At 36.7% G+C, this 17,235-nt stretch overlaps 1 protein-coding gene across 2 annotated transcripts in view; it reads right to left on the bottom strand.

Moving 5' to 3' along the window:
* The window catches only part of MAP3K21 (mitogen-activated protein kinase kinase kinase 21), a 43,022-nt gene that overhangs the window by 22,311 nt on the left and 3,476 nt on the right, over window positions 1-17,235 (bottom strand). For both annotated transcript variants that reach the window (XM_049830556.1, XM_049830555.1), the window contains exon 2: window positions 1,523-1,703. In XM_049830556.1, coding sequence (XP_049686513.1) covers window positions 1,523-1,703 — 181 coding nt within the window. The remainder of the gene's footprint in view (window positions 1-1,522; window positions 1,704-17,235) is intronic.

The raw sequence follows: 17,235 nt of genomic DNA on the forward strand, positions 1-17,235 counted from the left end.
TAAAAACCTCTCCTGGTAGATGTCCATCATTGAGCTAAATACTTACATTTTTACAAGAGAGGCGTGCAGGAGAGAAGGCGAAGAAGAGAAATACTGTAGGTTCCAAAAATGTAAACTAATGTTGCAGCAGAATATAAAATAATTGCACCAAAGCATACCCCCTCAGATACCTAAAATCACAGCAACAAGACTGGACAGGACCTGTAATTAAGCATGGAATACAGCTGATTAGGGAAACGCCTACACCCAACCTCCACCCCGCAAAAGAAAAAAAAATTAAAGAAAAAAAGAAAGAAAGAATGGAAAAAAAGAATGAAGCCAAAGATGTTTCTCAACTGGGCATCAACTCAAAGTGATGTAAACAAAATGCTGAAAATCAGTTCCAGACACAAGACAAATGGGTGTCACAAAACAGATATAGAATCATCCTGAGAATACCAAAAAGTATTACTTCATGCTGTAGAACATCAAGCATCTAAGCAAAATAGGACCCTATTTAAGCATTATACAACACAGAACATGCATAAAGGAAGGCATGAGAAAACAGACTGAAGTCCTCCCCTCCTTCCCCAAATAGCTATCTTGGATCCTTCAGAGAGAAAACATTTCAAAAAGAAAGGAAATGTAGACTTTTCAGGGTGAGGCACAGCAGCTTTTAGAGCCTATTGTGCAATCACTGCTTTTCCCTACTCACAAAACAGAACTAAATTAAAACTAAAGTTTAAATTACCTTTCTACAATACATATATCCCACACTACACCACTCAAAAATAGCATCAGTATTGTGAGCCATATTATTTATATGATACACAATAATGTCTTTAACAAGAAATGCACAAATTTAACATATGAAGTTCCCCACTTTTAAAATTAGAGAGCAAGTTAAAACAATTTTGTGCTGAATACACTCTCTTCACTCCAGCTACTGGAAGCAAAATCTCTATAAATGTAAAAGCTTAGATCTGATGTTCACTTTTACACATGATCACATTCTAGATTCCTAAAACCAGTACTAATTTAACATTTGGCAAAGTTCTGGTTTGCAGCTTATTTTTATTTAACAGACGTATACGGTAATAACTGGCCGGTCCAGTTTCTTTATGCAGAATGAGACTTTTCAGACATCTGATATAAAGTAAACATACCAATACAAGATCAATCATATGTTAATGTATCAAAAGCATATGTCTGTTTATATTAAGACTCCAGATAAAATACTTTGGTATCTTAACCAATAGATATTTTAAAGGCTTCTCTTAATGAGATCTTGCTTTCTTAAAAAAAAAAAAAAAAGTTTTTCTGTTATTTTCCCCTCTCCCTCCCCCAATTTGTAAGTCATGAATAACTAAAGTAGATCAAATGAAGTAAATGCTGAGAAATGGGTATGTTTCTTAGAACAGCTATACTTGCCATACATTAAGACAATAACCTAGGAAACCATGAAAAAAGTTTAAATAAAAATTCATTCAAAAACCTCAACATAGTTCTACTGAACATGGTCTTCAGCAGGCAAACTTCTTACCTCCAGATATCACTTCCTTTAGAAAACATGGAGGACTTTATAACTTCTGGAGCCATCCATGCGTAAGTTCCTGCTGCACTCATTTTGGTCGTTCTGTGCCACTCTCTAGCCAGACCAAAGTCTGTAATCTTCAGAGTTTTATTACAAATGTCATCATGTTCCATCTTCTCTAGCAACAAAACTGCAAAAGATTAAGTTTGTAAATTAATGCAATGGGAATCAAATCAAACTATCCAGTCCTGTTATTAATTTCACATACAACTTGTACTGCACAAATAAATGCATACTTTAACTGTAAAAATATTATTGCAATTTCTATAAACATGAAAAAAGTTTTTGATAATTCTAAGCTATTCTAACCTATAAAAGCAAGAAACACCTACAGTGTCATGAGTTCTTTATGCAACTGTGTGAGTAGATATTAAACTAGCACAAGAAATCCACTGTAAAGAGATGTAAAGTAAAGCACATAACTTTAAGAAAGCCCAGAATCCTAACAACCCACAGATGACAGGTTGTGAAAAAGGTATTCACTTTGGAACGAGATTCTGAAGTAATAAAAATAGCAGTAGTAGTAAAACAAAAACAAATATTAAGAATTCTTATAAAAGACTTGGAAAACAAACACATTATGTCACTGTATAAAATCCGTCCTTAATACTACACCCAATACTGGCTCCTACTCATCTCAAAAAGTATATAACAGAACTGAAAGAGGCACAGAGAAGGACACAACCAGAGTGCTCAAAATAGCACATCCACAGCTACAAGTAATGGTTAATAGACAAGGAGTCTTCCTCCAGGGAAAAATAAATAAATAAATAAATCTGAGAACAGAATCTGTAACACCACCTAGGGAATGAAGAAAGCTATAGGTAACAATTGTTCACGGTTTCTCAACACAAGAAACGGACATCACTGAGTGAAATTAGCAGATAAGAATCAAACACGTGGCAGTTGTTCACACAACACACAGGTAGGTGAACTTTGGAATTCTTGGCATAGTATGTGAATACTATTTTTTTTACATAGATTTAAAAAGCACCTACACAAATCCACATAAGACATTCATAAAGAGCATTTATATCAGAAAATTGGGTAAGTTCAAGAAATCCCCAGGCCACAAATCAGTACAAGTTGGGAGACTATATACCAGGGGAGGTAGCTTGCCTTAGGAGTCCCCAACTGGCAACAGGACACTGGACTTGGGTCAAGTCCATGTTATGTTATATCCACTGCACCTTCACGGATGTTAAAGAGTAAATTACCTTTTTTTGCTGTTGCATCCTACAGTGTGTATTCAGCGTCTGACTTGTTTGTAACGCAACAGTATTGGCAGAGTTGTAATACACCTTCACAAAATAGTGTTAAAAGAGAACTGGGTTATTGTGTTAGAGCTCACAAGGAGAAAGACAACAGATGCAAAGGACTCATTATTAACACACCATAATTTTAATTCCATATTCAGTTCCACTGTCACTGTCTGTGGTAGTAACTGTTAGCTTTAACTTTCTGTTAAAATGATCTCCTGGGACAAAGATCAAAGGTTAAATTACAGGTAAGAAGAATCATAAACACATGTGTTTTCCAATTATACATATGGCAAAACACAGTACAGGGAACCCATTAATAAAAAAGCAAATGAAGAATTACATTCCCTTACTGAGGAAAAACTGATGACTTTGCATTTGCAATTGCAAGAAATAATTTTTACTGGTATAGGTTAATTACACTCTCACAAACATTTCAAAAATGACATAAAATCCAGATGAAAATAAGAGAACCCACACTTCTTAACACAGAGTAGGCCAAAATGGTACAGACAAACCAAGAGCTCACCAGTCAGCGCCACCAGAACAAGTTAAATTCATGCAAGAGTTTTTATATTTTTATACTTGAATCAAAGACCTATTGTTTGCTATTCCATTTCAAACATGTTCAGCAGAATTCCTGACATTCCTTGTCAGTCAATGTGACCGAAACCAAAAACAGTCAGTCTCGCAAAAGGTAATAACTGGCATGTGACCAAGTTTCATCCTACAAAGGGACAACGTTTCTTAGCAGTTCAAACTTCCCTTTCCAGACAGAAGCCAAGAAAACAGCAACACTATACACAGATTACTTAGCAGCTTGGTAGTAAAAATGCTCAGCATAGCTGAGGAGTGCTCCGTAAATGCTTCCCTTGCAGTAGCCTAGCAACCTTTACTATAGCATCCTTCTGCCACTTCCACAGCTTCCCGGCCCTTGCTGGCTGCTAACCTGTGAGAAGTCATTTTACAATCTCGTGCTTACCCTGTTCACTCAGCCCCCACTTACTTCTTTTTCAAATCCTTTAAATTGCCTTTTCAGGCTCCAATACACCTGCAATGTTAAGTTGGATAAGAGCCAGTTTAGCACTTTTTGGTTTACTTTAACATTTTTCAGACTTTATTTTCCACAAAGAGTAAAGTTCATACGTACATTACTGCTTTACTTATGGCAAACATGGCCCAAAATATTTAAAAGTACAAAGCCAATTTGAAAATAAATTCATACCTACCAAAAAACCTGGAATTAGGTTAGGAATGCACAAGTGCAGGAAAATCCTATGTCCGCTTCATTTATTTTGACATAAGCAAAACCAGAGACTATGACTGTTTCAGAATGATTCAAAATCGAAGAGAAGGAGACTAAGTTGGATGCGAGAACATTACTTTGCATCAAACTAACATAGAACTTCACCTTAGACTGTTACCCAAATATTGCGTGTACTACAGCCAGAAATAAACATTTGACTAAATATTTTAAGGCTGTATGTGATTCCTACTGGCAACACCATTTTCAACTCAATTCTGAGCTTAGCACACCTCCCTTTGTGACTCTACATTTCTGCAATGAGGTCAAGGGGGAAGTAAATTTATTAACATCTTAGCAGCAGAGGTTAGGGTGCCATATACCAGGCACTGCTTGAATATAAGAGACAGCGCATGCCCAGAACCATTTACAGCTGGGGAACAAAGAGATGTTATTGGATGTTATTTTCAATAATTCCATTAAATACAAATCAGCAAGTTGAAGATAAGAGCCAAAAAATCCTTAAGTCTGAGAGAAAAATGAAAACATAGAAATCCTATGTGGTAAAGTGGTATTGAAACTGGTGGAGATGATACTGTGCATATCTTAAAAATTCAGGACACTTTTGACAGTGCAGCAAGCGTAACAAAGATACTGCTATTTAACCATAAAAACAAACAAAAAAAAAAACCCCTCACACTCTTCAGCTGTCTAGTGTAACTAAAAATAACTTGGAAATACAACTATTACTCACCCTAACTCACTGAAGGAAGTAGCTCATAGAATTATGAAATAATTTATGTTGGAACAGACCTCAAGATGTCAATCCCCCTACTCAGAGCAGGGCTAATGATGTAAAAAGTGTGAATAAAAACCATAAAATTGTGACAGAGTTACATTACAAATAGCTCATGTCACACTAATCCCATTTTGTCCTGATAGATGGTTTCTTAGAAAGCAGTAAGATAGCAGACTTGAGCAGATGCAAGTACTTTTCAGGAAGTTTAATCATACAGACAGAATAAGGATTAATCAAAGAATTCCATACAGCAGTTGCATAAAGGAAAATCTTAGGAGACAAATTATCAGGATAAAGAAGATTCATCCCTTCCTTATTAGGAAGAAGGCTTGTTTCACATGCCAGTTCGCAATCAGAGTAAAAATACAAGGTGCATTTCAAGAGCTGATAGCATAGTCAGATGATACTGCCCATTCTGAGGAAGACCAGATCGTCACACTAGAAAACACGCAAAGTTGGAAGGGATCAATCATAAAAGCTACAGCTATAAAGCAGAGGTGAAGGAAGAAAAAAAGGCTGGCTATTCTGGCTAACAGAAGGAAAACCAAAACAGCAGCTACATGTAATTGCGCAAGTAGCTCATGCAATTCTAAAAGGTACTAAAAAAGGCATTTTTTAGTAGAAACAGGGAAGTATCAATAGAATTGTACAAAGCACAAGATCTCATATGAAATACTGGTCAACTAGAACTACACATATGTGTTCAACAACAGGAACTTAAACTGAAGCAGATGCAGAAAATGGAAGTAGAATAGTTAAGATCCTGTAATGTCTTTTATTTAGATAAAATCAGAAGACCTTGTCTTTTTTGCTAGGGTAAACACAGGTTGAGAGAAGTTATGAGAACAGAAGTTAGCCATATCTAGAAACAGGACGCAGACCTACAGCATCAGTGCTCTTACCAATAAAATATTCTCCTAGGTGCCCTGGCTGACCCATCTTACATGCATGCTTGTGATTGAGCTCAGTTCTACATCTGGAGCTACCAGGGTGGGGAGTCATATGAGATTTCAAGATACTGCCTCTTTGCTCCCATCCCCCTTTTGGCCCTCCTCTGCAGTTTAAAGTACAGTTTACTCCTCAAAAAAGTCATAAAATCCAACATACACTCCTGTCAAACCTAATGGTTCCTAAAATAGCAATGCTATTAATCTTTCCTGCTTTCTGCATTATCATAGTTACAGCTGGAGTCTTTTCCTACTAATCTTATGGCACACTGCAAGTATTTCATGGTGTAACAGTGTGCAGATAAGATGTTCGGCACACTTTCAAAACCTATAATCTATCACACAGTTGCCCAAGAGTACAACGGAACCGGACCTGCTGAGCCAGCCGGTACTTCCCAAGTCTGCGTTCCTCTAATTAAAACAGAACCAGCAACATCTCCCTGCCGAACCACTACTATTCCCATACAAGCTGCTCTTAGTCAGGAATGGCACAGAATTTAGGCTTGAAAAGGAGGCAGAAGTCCCAGCAAAATCCCACCCAAATGCTCCCAGAACCCCCTCCTTTTCCTGTGCCATTCCTTTTCTACCACTCCATCTCCAAACTCTCCCCTCTGGCAGTAACATTTGCTTTGAGCTACAGAGAGCAAAAGGTAAGAAGACCTCAACTGCAGCAGCTCAGGTTAGAGATGCATAAAGTGGCAATCCAGGTTTGGCCAGATTTGGACAAGAGCTTCCTTCTCTACTCCACTGCCTTTTCTTGTGAGCTTGGCTTGAAATTTTATTGGGGAAAAGAAAAAATGAAGTGCGAGCCTGGATATGGACAGATGGGCTGTAACCGGTCAAGAAATAATAGAAAAGAGCACACTTAGACAAATCAGATTCCCGGGGTGCATGCCTGCTCTACTAAATTCAGACGGGTCCAGAACTACGCCCCCAGTGCTACCTTCAGGACTAAGCTAGAGAAGAAATGGAAGTATGAATTTAAATTGCAAGCATTTTGTTTAAAGCACAATTTTAAATAAAAGGCTCACATTCTTGCCTCAGCTTCTCTCCTTTTTGTTTCTTAAAATTCATGTAGCTTAAGAAACAGCATTTACAGCACGCCTAAGGGAAGCCTGGACAGACCTTTGAGTTGACAGCACACCCAGGAAACCTCCACCTAGCACTACGCTCTTCAGTGCTACTCTTTTAATGCAGGTTATTTCCTACAGTCTTAGTTTTCTTTTTGTTACTAAATACATATAGATTATATTTCTCCAACCTTATCTATCTCAAAGTCCCCATTTAATACAATATTTCATTTGATAAGTTTCTTGAAATCCAAAGACTTTGTGCAGTTAAAATGAGTTTTATTTCATAATGCACTCCAGCATTTTCAGTTATTAGCCATTTAAATCAGCTGAGTAAACAAGATATTCTAAGAGAAGCCAAGTCAAAGGATTGAACACCTTTTTTAATAGTTTACACGTACTGAATTCAAGCTATCTTTTACGGCTTAAAATTTAAAAATATCATCCTGAAATACTCAAGTCTGTTATATCCCTCCTATCTTCTTTATGCCTTCTACTATACCCTCTTTATATTCTCTATTTTGCTGCTACTAAAACCAAAACGTTAAGCAACCATATTTTCTCAGCTAAGTTACTTGCCACCAACTGATTCTTGCTACCTTATCTACAGTTTTCTAAATAGCTGACTATCATGGTTTTCACAAATATAAGCTATCTAATAGCATAGATATTTAAGTTACTATAACTATAGGTAAGACTGCCTACGTGCCCACTACATTTACCACAACTGATAAAGTCATTCTTAGAGAATAACAGAAAGAAAAGAAAGATGTTATACTATATACCTCTACTTGCAAATAGAGATTGTTCAGACAACGCTGCTACTGCCATCCACCCCCCCCCCCCCCCACTCACCCAATCTGTTCCCTCTCTAACTGTTTGCAAGTGAATCTGGTTCCTGTTAATTCACTAAATCAACACACAGCAAAACCAGCAGGGCAACCTTGTATCTTTACCTGGGAACTAACAGGCAGGAAAAAAAAAAGTTATTAAAAGTTGCATATACAGTTAACGAAACACAATACCTTGTCAACATTAAGAGACCAACCTCCATTATTTGGAGCTGTTGTTTTGTTCCAATTGTAATTAGAAATCAAAATTTCAACACTGCTTATAAAAGCCATGCCCAGATTTTAAACTGCAAATTAACTATCACACTGAAAACATTAAGCGTTTAAACCACAAATTAACGATCACAGTGAAAACATTAACTGATCAGAACACATTCAATACATGCAAGAGATGATACATTTGCCTATACAGCACCACTGCTTAAATACCTTGCTTTTCTCCTACGGGTTCTCAGGATAACAACTGTTATCTCCGTAGCCACTATCTGTCAGATTGTGATTATCTCACCAGATTAAGTTTAGACCTCACCATCAGCAAGAGAATTTCATTCTTTAAACACCGATTACATACGCAGGAGACATTTCTCTGCTTTTTATTATAGGGATACTGTGCTCTTCTATCATCTACATCCCTTTACAGCAGGCATATAACCATTTCTTAATTTTCACACTAAATTGAAAGCAACAGTTTGTTCTTAAATGTATTTGCCTAAAAACATCTAGCATTAAAAAAATGAAAAAATCCTACCTCATAGGAGCCAAGATATATTAAAAAAAAGCCTGGACAAAGTGTTCCCAATTGGAAAGCCAAAACAAGACAAGACTTGACACAAAAAGTCCTTGACAGCATGAGTTGACAAATACACACCAACCTCATAAGAAAAGCACATCCCATAGCGGGACATGTGGCACAAGAAAATGACCAAAACATGAGAATGACAGGGAGTCATCCGATTATCCGGAGAAAACGAAGGGAAAAGAGAGAGAAAGAGGGATGAGAGATTTCAAAAGCTTCAACACACCTTGCATCACCATTTTCTTCTTCCCCTTCACTTCTTTAATAACCATTATTAAAGCAACTTTGGGCAAATGGAAACTTGAGAGAAAGAAGCAGTTTTAACAAGTTATTGGCACAGGCTGCAGATGCTGCAAGTTACTTTACTGCCTGTCATTTGTGCTTCACTTGCTATTCAGATAGTTCTGTAATGCAAAACAGAAATTTCTATTGTGCCTTAAGAGGAAGTACCAGAGGTAGCAAGCATTTATAATTAGGCATTCAAATAATCATCATTTAAACAGTAAATCATTAGTAAACTCTGAAAAATGCAGGATTTGGATATTGCATCAGCAAAAAATCAAAAGCAGACTGTACACTAAACATTCTCAAGTTCTCTGTTTAATAAAATATTAAGCTTAGTTCTCCTATTTAAATACTACATTTAAGAAAAGTTACCTTATTACAGCAATTCCTCCATCATTTACAATTACATGGAAATCAGTCAACACAAACTTAGCTTTAAAACTCAAAACACTCAGTTATGCAGCAGGAACTTCCGTACTTATTTCAAACAGCAGTTACTTTCTTTTAAGGTCTTTCTTCTTTGCTTGCTATTAGTTTTTAAAACACAGCTATGCAATAAAAACAGCAACCAAAATGCAGGTAGATTAGAAAGAAATGCTAAGAACAACTAGTAATAATAGTTAGGTGGTGAATCAGTCATTCCTGACCAAGATATTCTTCTAGTTTCAAACTCTACAGAACAAAGTGGCTGTGTATTCATTCCTTAAAGAACATAACCTTTGTTATGAAATAGCAATTTATTTTTTTTAAGGAACTTCTTCCTATTCCTAAAAAACCAAAATGCAAGGCAAACTACAGCCATTATATTCAAACTGCAAAAGGAGTCTTAGCCAACGTATAATGCATCAGTTTCCTCCAACAGAAACTTTCAGAAAACATATTAATCACCTCAAAAATGGCATCCAGGGGCAAGACTTGACAGAGGTTACCTTCCTTCAGAACTAACAAATTAACTTACCTATCATTAGTCAAATCACTTTTTCAAGATTTAATTTAAAAGCCAAGAGTATTTCATTCAAATTTGTTTTGGATTTATAATTTGTTCTCTTTTTGAAGTAAATAGAACGACTTGATGCAATTTGATATTTCAAGCTAATCAGGAGAATACACGGCTTCTGAATACACACAACTATTTACATAGTTGACATACTTTTCCTGATCATAACATATTACACTCAGCAATTACGTACTTCCTTGTTGCTTTACTTTTTCTGATCCATATCAAGGTGCATTTGATGTGTTGAAATTAGAATATTTAATGCACAAAAAAACCCCTTCAAAATTAAATAAAGTTTAGAAAAGCTTAATATAAATATATAGATACATACATAAAAAATTAAAAACACATTCTACCTTTAAAGGTGACTTACTAACCGAACTCAAGTACAAGGGTGTAGGCTGATGCCACAACCAAGGCCGTAAGAGCTTGCTGTCACTAAAATACTTATCTTAATCTCCTCTCCAGTTATAGCCCCTCATCCCCACAGCTTTTCCACTCCCCCACCACCACCCCCAAGTCTAGCAACTGGGTAGTCTTAGGAGACTCAACTAGCCAGAGAGCTCAGCAGAAAATTAAGCCTGCAAATAAAACAGCTTAGAGTAGTTTTCTGCTGGGTCCCTCAGCTGATTTAACCCAGACCTACTGACCGTGCAAGGCAGAGATGAGTAGATCCTGCTGACACGTGGGAGGGGGGATAACCTGTGCCTGGGGATGGGTGGGGAAGCCACATCACGCAGCTAGCTTGTAAATGAAGCCACACATCACCTGCCGCAGTAAGTGAGAAGTCAAGCAACATTTCAGAATTAACAGAGGTAGCCCTTTTACATCTAGTTTTAGTCAGAGATGTAAAGATAGAATCCAGCTTTGCTACTTTTTTCCATTATAAAATCATCTTTGATGAAATTTACTATTGAAAAGAACCAGTTGAATAAACTGAAGACAAAAAAATTATCTCCGTCCCTTTGAATATGCCTACTGCTCTGAATCCAAACAAATTCTGGTTGTAGATGCTTAGTGAAGTTTAGTCATTGAGCTCCCTTAGAACCTCATCAGCTAACATGGAGCTCCTTTACTATCATTTCTATGTATGTAACCTATTAACAGGTCACACTCCAGAAAGAATTCTGACTTAGGTCGTCAGTTTCTTTTAAACAGAATTTTAAAACAGCCTTATTGCTTTAAAACAATTTTTGCCAAACAACCCATTCCAAAACAAAGCAGGAAAAAACCCAAACCAACGCAAAACAGACCGAATTTTTGAGCCCCCTTTTTTAAAAAAATACAAAACGTGGGAGGAATACAGAAAGAAAAAAAACAATCACAGTTTTTAATATACTCTATGGGGTAGAAGGATTCCTGCATTCCATCCTTGCAGTTTCTTCAGTAGCTGAAGCCCCTGAGGACTGTGCATTTCCAAGAACTCTAATCTTCTTTAATAGCAAAGGCAAAGCACTTATTTTGAAATGAGAACTCTGCAAACTTGGCAGTGCTCTCTTTCTCTTGGGAGGAGAAAATGGAAGGGAAAACCTGCTTTTTTGACTCAATAATTAGCACAAGATTCAGTAATGAGTTTAAAAGTACATTTTTTTCCTTTTTACATAACACAGGAGGAAATAAACAGAAGTAGTTTCAGGAAGAACAGTGGCATCTAATCCTAACAGAAATCACAAAACTGCCTAAATGTTTAGAACTAAAATATAACCAGTTCCAAGGGTTAATTTGTCCCATAATGAACCACAGCAATGAAGCAGTTACTCTTGCATTTTTGAGAGGGAGGGCCGGCTTATCAGCTCCAAGTTAATAGCACACCTGCCAAAACACAGATTTTAGTCACTATGAAGAGAACAAAGCGTGATTATATAGCCAACACTGGCATGTCTAGGTCTGATTTAACTGGAGCTATGACCCCCCCCCCGGCCCTGCCAAAAAAAAAAAAAAAAAAAAAAAAAAAAGGTTAAACTTGGCAGGAAGCTCCAAGAAGGAAGAATACTTCTGTGGTGACATTATACAAATACCTAACTTTTCCATCTTACCATATAAAACCCATGACTTTAAGATGCAGTAAGTGGGCCAAAATTTAAACATCCACTTACTTTCAGTTACTGATTTGAGGTAAGCTCTCAGTAACATGGTCAGGCAAGGTAAAAATGGTGAAATTAGTTTTAAACTGTCAATCCAGGAATGTAAATTTATGACACCAGTTGTTATTTTGTTACTGCTACTATTATCCAGGCAAGTCATTTGGTATTTAATATATTTTATCTATTTTTATCTATAGGTATTATCTACATTTTTGTTGACTTCAGTGCCATAATTCTGCCTCTAACAAAAAAACCCAAACTACCCAAACCCAAAGCTCTAAAATAAAAAAAATTGCTGCACTTTCTAGAAGCATTATTCCTGAAGGTCATTGGGATGAATTTCAACGTTTTAAATTTTAAGAGATCATCAGAAATAAAAATTCAAGGACAGAAATCACTCATGCCACAAACATTCCTTGCAAATGTTCACTGTACAAGGCCATCGTGTTTGAGAACTTGAAACAGTGAAGCATGTTTAGAAGAAAGTTTATACTTAGTGATAAGAAAACTTACAGGCTGCAAACAAAAAGCCATTCTCTTCTAAGGTCAAAGAAACCACAAAACAGCATTCAATATCCAAATACAGCTCAATGATGTGTTAATTCTCTACTCCTTTGAGGTTACAGAACATAACTTTTTAATGGAACTTTTAGTATTTGGTAAGAGGGTCCAAAGGCATGCACTGTGTTTGCAGTCCCAATAGGGGGTACAAAATAATTTGTATCTGAAAACTCAGTTATATCTGAAATTTTTCTAATACTAGGCTAGCACTATCAATGCCAAAATCCCAATCCCATTTTGCATTCTGTTTATTTAAGTACAATATCTTATTTCACAAGTGTTATGGTCAGCAGTTAAACTTATTTCTCACTGTTTAAAGAAACGAACAAAATTGTAGAAGTATCTTAACAGCTAACAGGAGGTGTTTGGCTGCCTGTTTTTCCACGGACTTCTATGGAAATGGGTTGCTTGCTCAGTGCAATTTTCAGAGGCAGGTAGGTATGCGACTATATCCTTAGGGCACCAACTTTAAAAAAAAATTTAAAAAATTGAGCCAAGTAATGCTTGAAGTCTTCTTTAATATTCAAATATTACAAAAACTCTAATCCAAAGTCCTACACTTCAATTTATAGTGCTACCCCAAAACAGAACTCTCTTTCAGAAAAGACTGTCAGCAAATGTGACATACAGACTAGAATGTAACCCCCCCATATGTTGGGCATGAAGAGGTCACCAGAAACCTTGGTGCAAACAAGCCTCTTGTAGAAACTTGCTAGGAAAGAGTCCAACATGGAACAGGAAAAAAAAGGAAAAAAACCTTCCAACAGCTGTAAACCAGATCACTTGGTGTCCTACAATGAGAAAGAGAACAAAGACAGGGAGAGAAGACAGACATGAAGAACCAAGTAAGATCCAAAAAAAGATCAAAGTAACATTATTCTTGAATTAATAATCCTACCTGTTAAAGATGCAGAGTTGCAACACCAAATAAAGAACAACTCTACACTTGTCAGATGGACACAGTTGGGGAAACACTAAAATGAAAGTCTGTATTAAAAATTAGGTATAAATATGGGTATTAAAAGTTCGTGGGTTTTAAATTAATTATATTACATTTAGCTAGTGTTTCAGCATACAATCTTGTTTTCAGCGTTAAGGACTACACGCAAATATACTGGAGCCTTGTTAAGTCTGAGGGAATTTGTTCTAAATTAACAAGCAGGTTTTTTTCTACCTGTTAATGCTCAGAGTTGAGATACAGAAAAACATCAAATGGTAGCAAATTTAAAAGATAGTAGATTGAGGTCAAATAAATGGCTATTGCAGTTAAGTCTTCATCTGCAAATAAAATAACCGCTGCATGTTACTCCTCCTTTGGAAGCTTACAAACTGTACAAATGAATATTGTGCTACAGATTAGTAGTTCACAAAACTTCATTTGACAGATATTGTATTCAAATCATTAAGTTCCTGAATATTAATTTTAAATGCTGAAACACATCCTTCAGCTGGAAGTTAGCCTCTACTACATTTTAGTGCTAGTTATATCTACTGCAGATTGAGACAACCGCAGCAGTTACTCAAAATCGTTCTTTCTTGAATTCCACCAACCCTTTCTGAACACAAAATATACAACATATTTATATCCAGCAAGTAACAGGCATAACACAAAACATTTCCTTTGATGAACTGGAAAAAAGATACACTAGCTCAAGGCTGCTAAGCATTTGCTGCTCCCACAGAATCCAACCAGCCTTCAGGGTCTCTAAGAAAATTAAATCCCTATCTACAAAGTATAAGTACACATCAAATAATGAAACAAATTACTGTTTTATGAAACAAAGGATAACATTTTCATGTGACATAACTATATTCAAAAGAAAAATTTACTAGAATTCAATGGCACGCTAACTTTTAATAGAACATAACCTTCAAAAGAGATGCTGCTTCCAAAATTGAGGAAATTCTGCAATCCTACCACAGTTTGCATGAGGGTGGTTTGATTTTGGGTTTTTGGTGGTTTTTTAGTGAATACTAAGTGGACAAGGTTGTTAAAACTAGAGCTCCTTCCTGCTATACACTTCCAGATGCTTCAGGATGTATGACCGGTTCTCATGTTGTAATGCAGCAGCATTATCTTTACAGCAAAGCACAAGGCAGGGTTACTGCCACTCAGAGAGATGGGATAAGAAACTGGTGTACCTGGAACAGTTTCTAGCTTCATGCAATTTAAGTAATTAACAATAGTGCAAAGCATCTAAGTACCATGACTTCCCATATGAACACAGCATGGAAACTACAGTGTAAGAATTTTAAACTGCTAAGTAACTTCTGGCCCCACTATTTTATCTGACTGACATTAGCCGAAGAGATACCATGTTCTCAGACATATGGTTCCTATGGGCTTCATGAAAGTCAGTTGCCTTACAGAAGAGGAACTTCAGATAGTTCTGCCAGAAAAAGAAGTTCATTCCCCTCCAGACCTCAGAGAGGCCAGCCAGTAGGAGCTTAGCAGCTAGTCAGGCAATACAACCAGTTTCAAACCAATTACAGCTATAGGAGGTGCAGGAGTCACCCAGTACTGGAGGTGGATATGTTGGAACAGCCAGGCTTAGCCCAGCAGGGACACTGGAGATGTGGAAGGGAACGGAAGAGCAGAAGTTCCAGGAATTAGAGCACTGAGAGGATGGGAGGGAGATGCAGAATACATACCCATAGAAAATCAGGTTTTTTAGTTTTGTCACAATATAACAACTGAGCAGTAATTGGCACAGTGCAATTGACAGGAACAACTCCAAGCTTTGCTGCCATTAGAGGACATTTTGGAACTTTATTTCCACAGTTAGGTTGAAGCTTAAATCTGCTGAAAAGCCATCTCGCTCTTCTTCCTCAAAACTACCAGAGATAACTGTAATAAAATTTCATTTTGAATTTTCTTGGTAACTGTACATTGGAAGATCCTGCATTTCAAACATTTAATAACATATAAGTAATCCTTACAGCTCTACTTGTGATGTGAGCAAGTCTTCCCCCTTCAAAACAGTGTCAAGAGACAAATTATGCACCCAAGTGATTTCAGAATAAACAAAATCAGTTCAGGAAATGGCAAATAGAAACTAGAGTAAAGCTTTTCTCTTCCTCTCCCTGAACAGCTAGCATGAAGTTGCTAGGAGGAAAAGTTAGAGGGAAAATAGTTTTTATGAGTTCTTGAAAACCTATCCATCTTATTGTAAAGGTGTTTAACAGCTTAACTTGAGCAATTCTGCTGCAAATAACCTGTGAGAGCAAAAAACCAGAGGTAATTTGTTCTTGCTTTTCTCAAACTCCAGGACACCTTCCCTCATCAAAAGCAACTGATTCAACAGTTCTGTCAAACCACATCACACTTCCTTTTGAGGTTTGAAACCCAAAGGATTTCTATTTTCTGACTGTTTTTCATGAGACTAGTTTGAAGAATGTCACATTGGAGTGGATTGTCCAATTGCAGTTTCACTGTTCTCTTGTATGTTTGATTCCTTCAGGTTTCAAGTATTGCTCTCATTAGCATTGTCACATCCATGGCCTTATCCCACAATCCTTGAAACTTCAGCTGACCGTGACGATTTCGAAAAGTTTTAAACTTAACAGACTTCAGAGAGCAGAGGGCTGCAAAGGATCCTGGGGTGTCAAGGACCCGGTGAAAGCCATAGCAAACTGAACCCTACTCGCATACCCACCTACAACAAATGAGTACAAAGTACTTTATCAGTATTGTGTTCGTACACATAATCTACACACAATCAACTTTGTGCTTTACTTTGTATTCATGGATGGGTCTATGCCATAAGCAAGACATTCAGAACTTTTGGTAACGTTTCCTAACAAGCATGCAAAGCTGCTGCACTAGAGATAAAGTGCGGGTTTTTTGGGGGGTTTTTTGGGGTTTTTTTTGTTTGTTTGTTTTGTTTTTTTTAAGGCAGAAGTACTGCACAGTCTGAAATCAATCCCAGGCACATGAAACTCTGCTTTCTCTATGCTAGACTTCAGAGAGTAAAAGAGTAAAAACCTTCCATACTCTATCTGAACATATTACTAGCTTTCTTCAAACTACTAAAAAAGAATCAGGAAAGGCTGCACCACTTAAACAACCACAGGTCTCATAACTAATGGGGTGTTCCTGCCCAGCAGAAAGCAATTTGATTCCCCCAGAGAAAAAAAGCTGCCCTTTCAAAGAGTCAGCAAAACAGTTCAGATGTGCTAAAAGGACACATGTAACTATTAGTGTCCAGTCTTGCAGATGAAGTCTTGGGTTTTATTTTCAGTAAAACTCAACTTTTTCATCATCAGCTGGCACACTTAATCAAGGCTAAGATTGTACCCAGGACATACAGTTAAGAATGAATGTTCAAGTATTTTCACAATTTTTAAGAGATCTGCTTTTCAGTCAAAGTATCATTTAATTCAGAATTCTTTGACTATCCATGATGGTTTGAAAAACTTCAAATTTTCTTTGAATTTTTTTTCTTCAGGTTTTAGATGGGTAGAGTGCACCTCTTAATCCTTAATTTTAGATTATCTCCTTAATCTATAAAGTATATCTAAGAACATAAGAACTTCTTATGAGGAAATTATTCCTAAAATAGACCATGTTCTTTTTCAGAGAAACTTCTCACCATGTCACCTGCACACAGTTTTACAAAGCACCCACAATTGGCAAATCAACATTAGAGGCCATGGTTACTATGTTTCATTTTATCACACAAATCTAAAGCTAAAAGTGTTCCTTACACCTCTGTTTTGTCTATTTCTGAATAACCTTTAAATATTAAGCTTACTTTATATGGACTCCAG

Source organism: Accipiter gentilis, chromosome 28 (genome assembly GCF_929443795.1).
Source record: "Accipiter gentilis chromosome 28, bAccGen1.1, whole genome shotgun sequence".
Classification (NCBI taxonomy): domain Eukaryota; kingdom Metazoa; phylum Chordata; class Aves; order Accipitriformes; family Accipitridae; genus Astur; species Astur gentilis.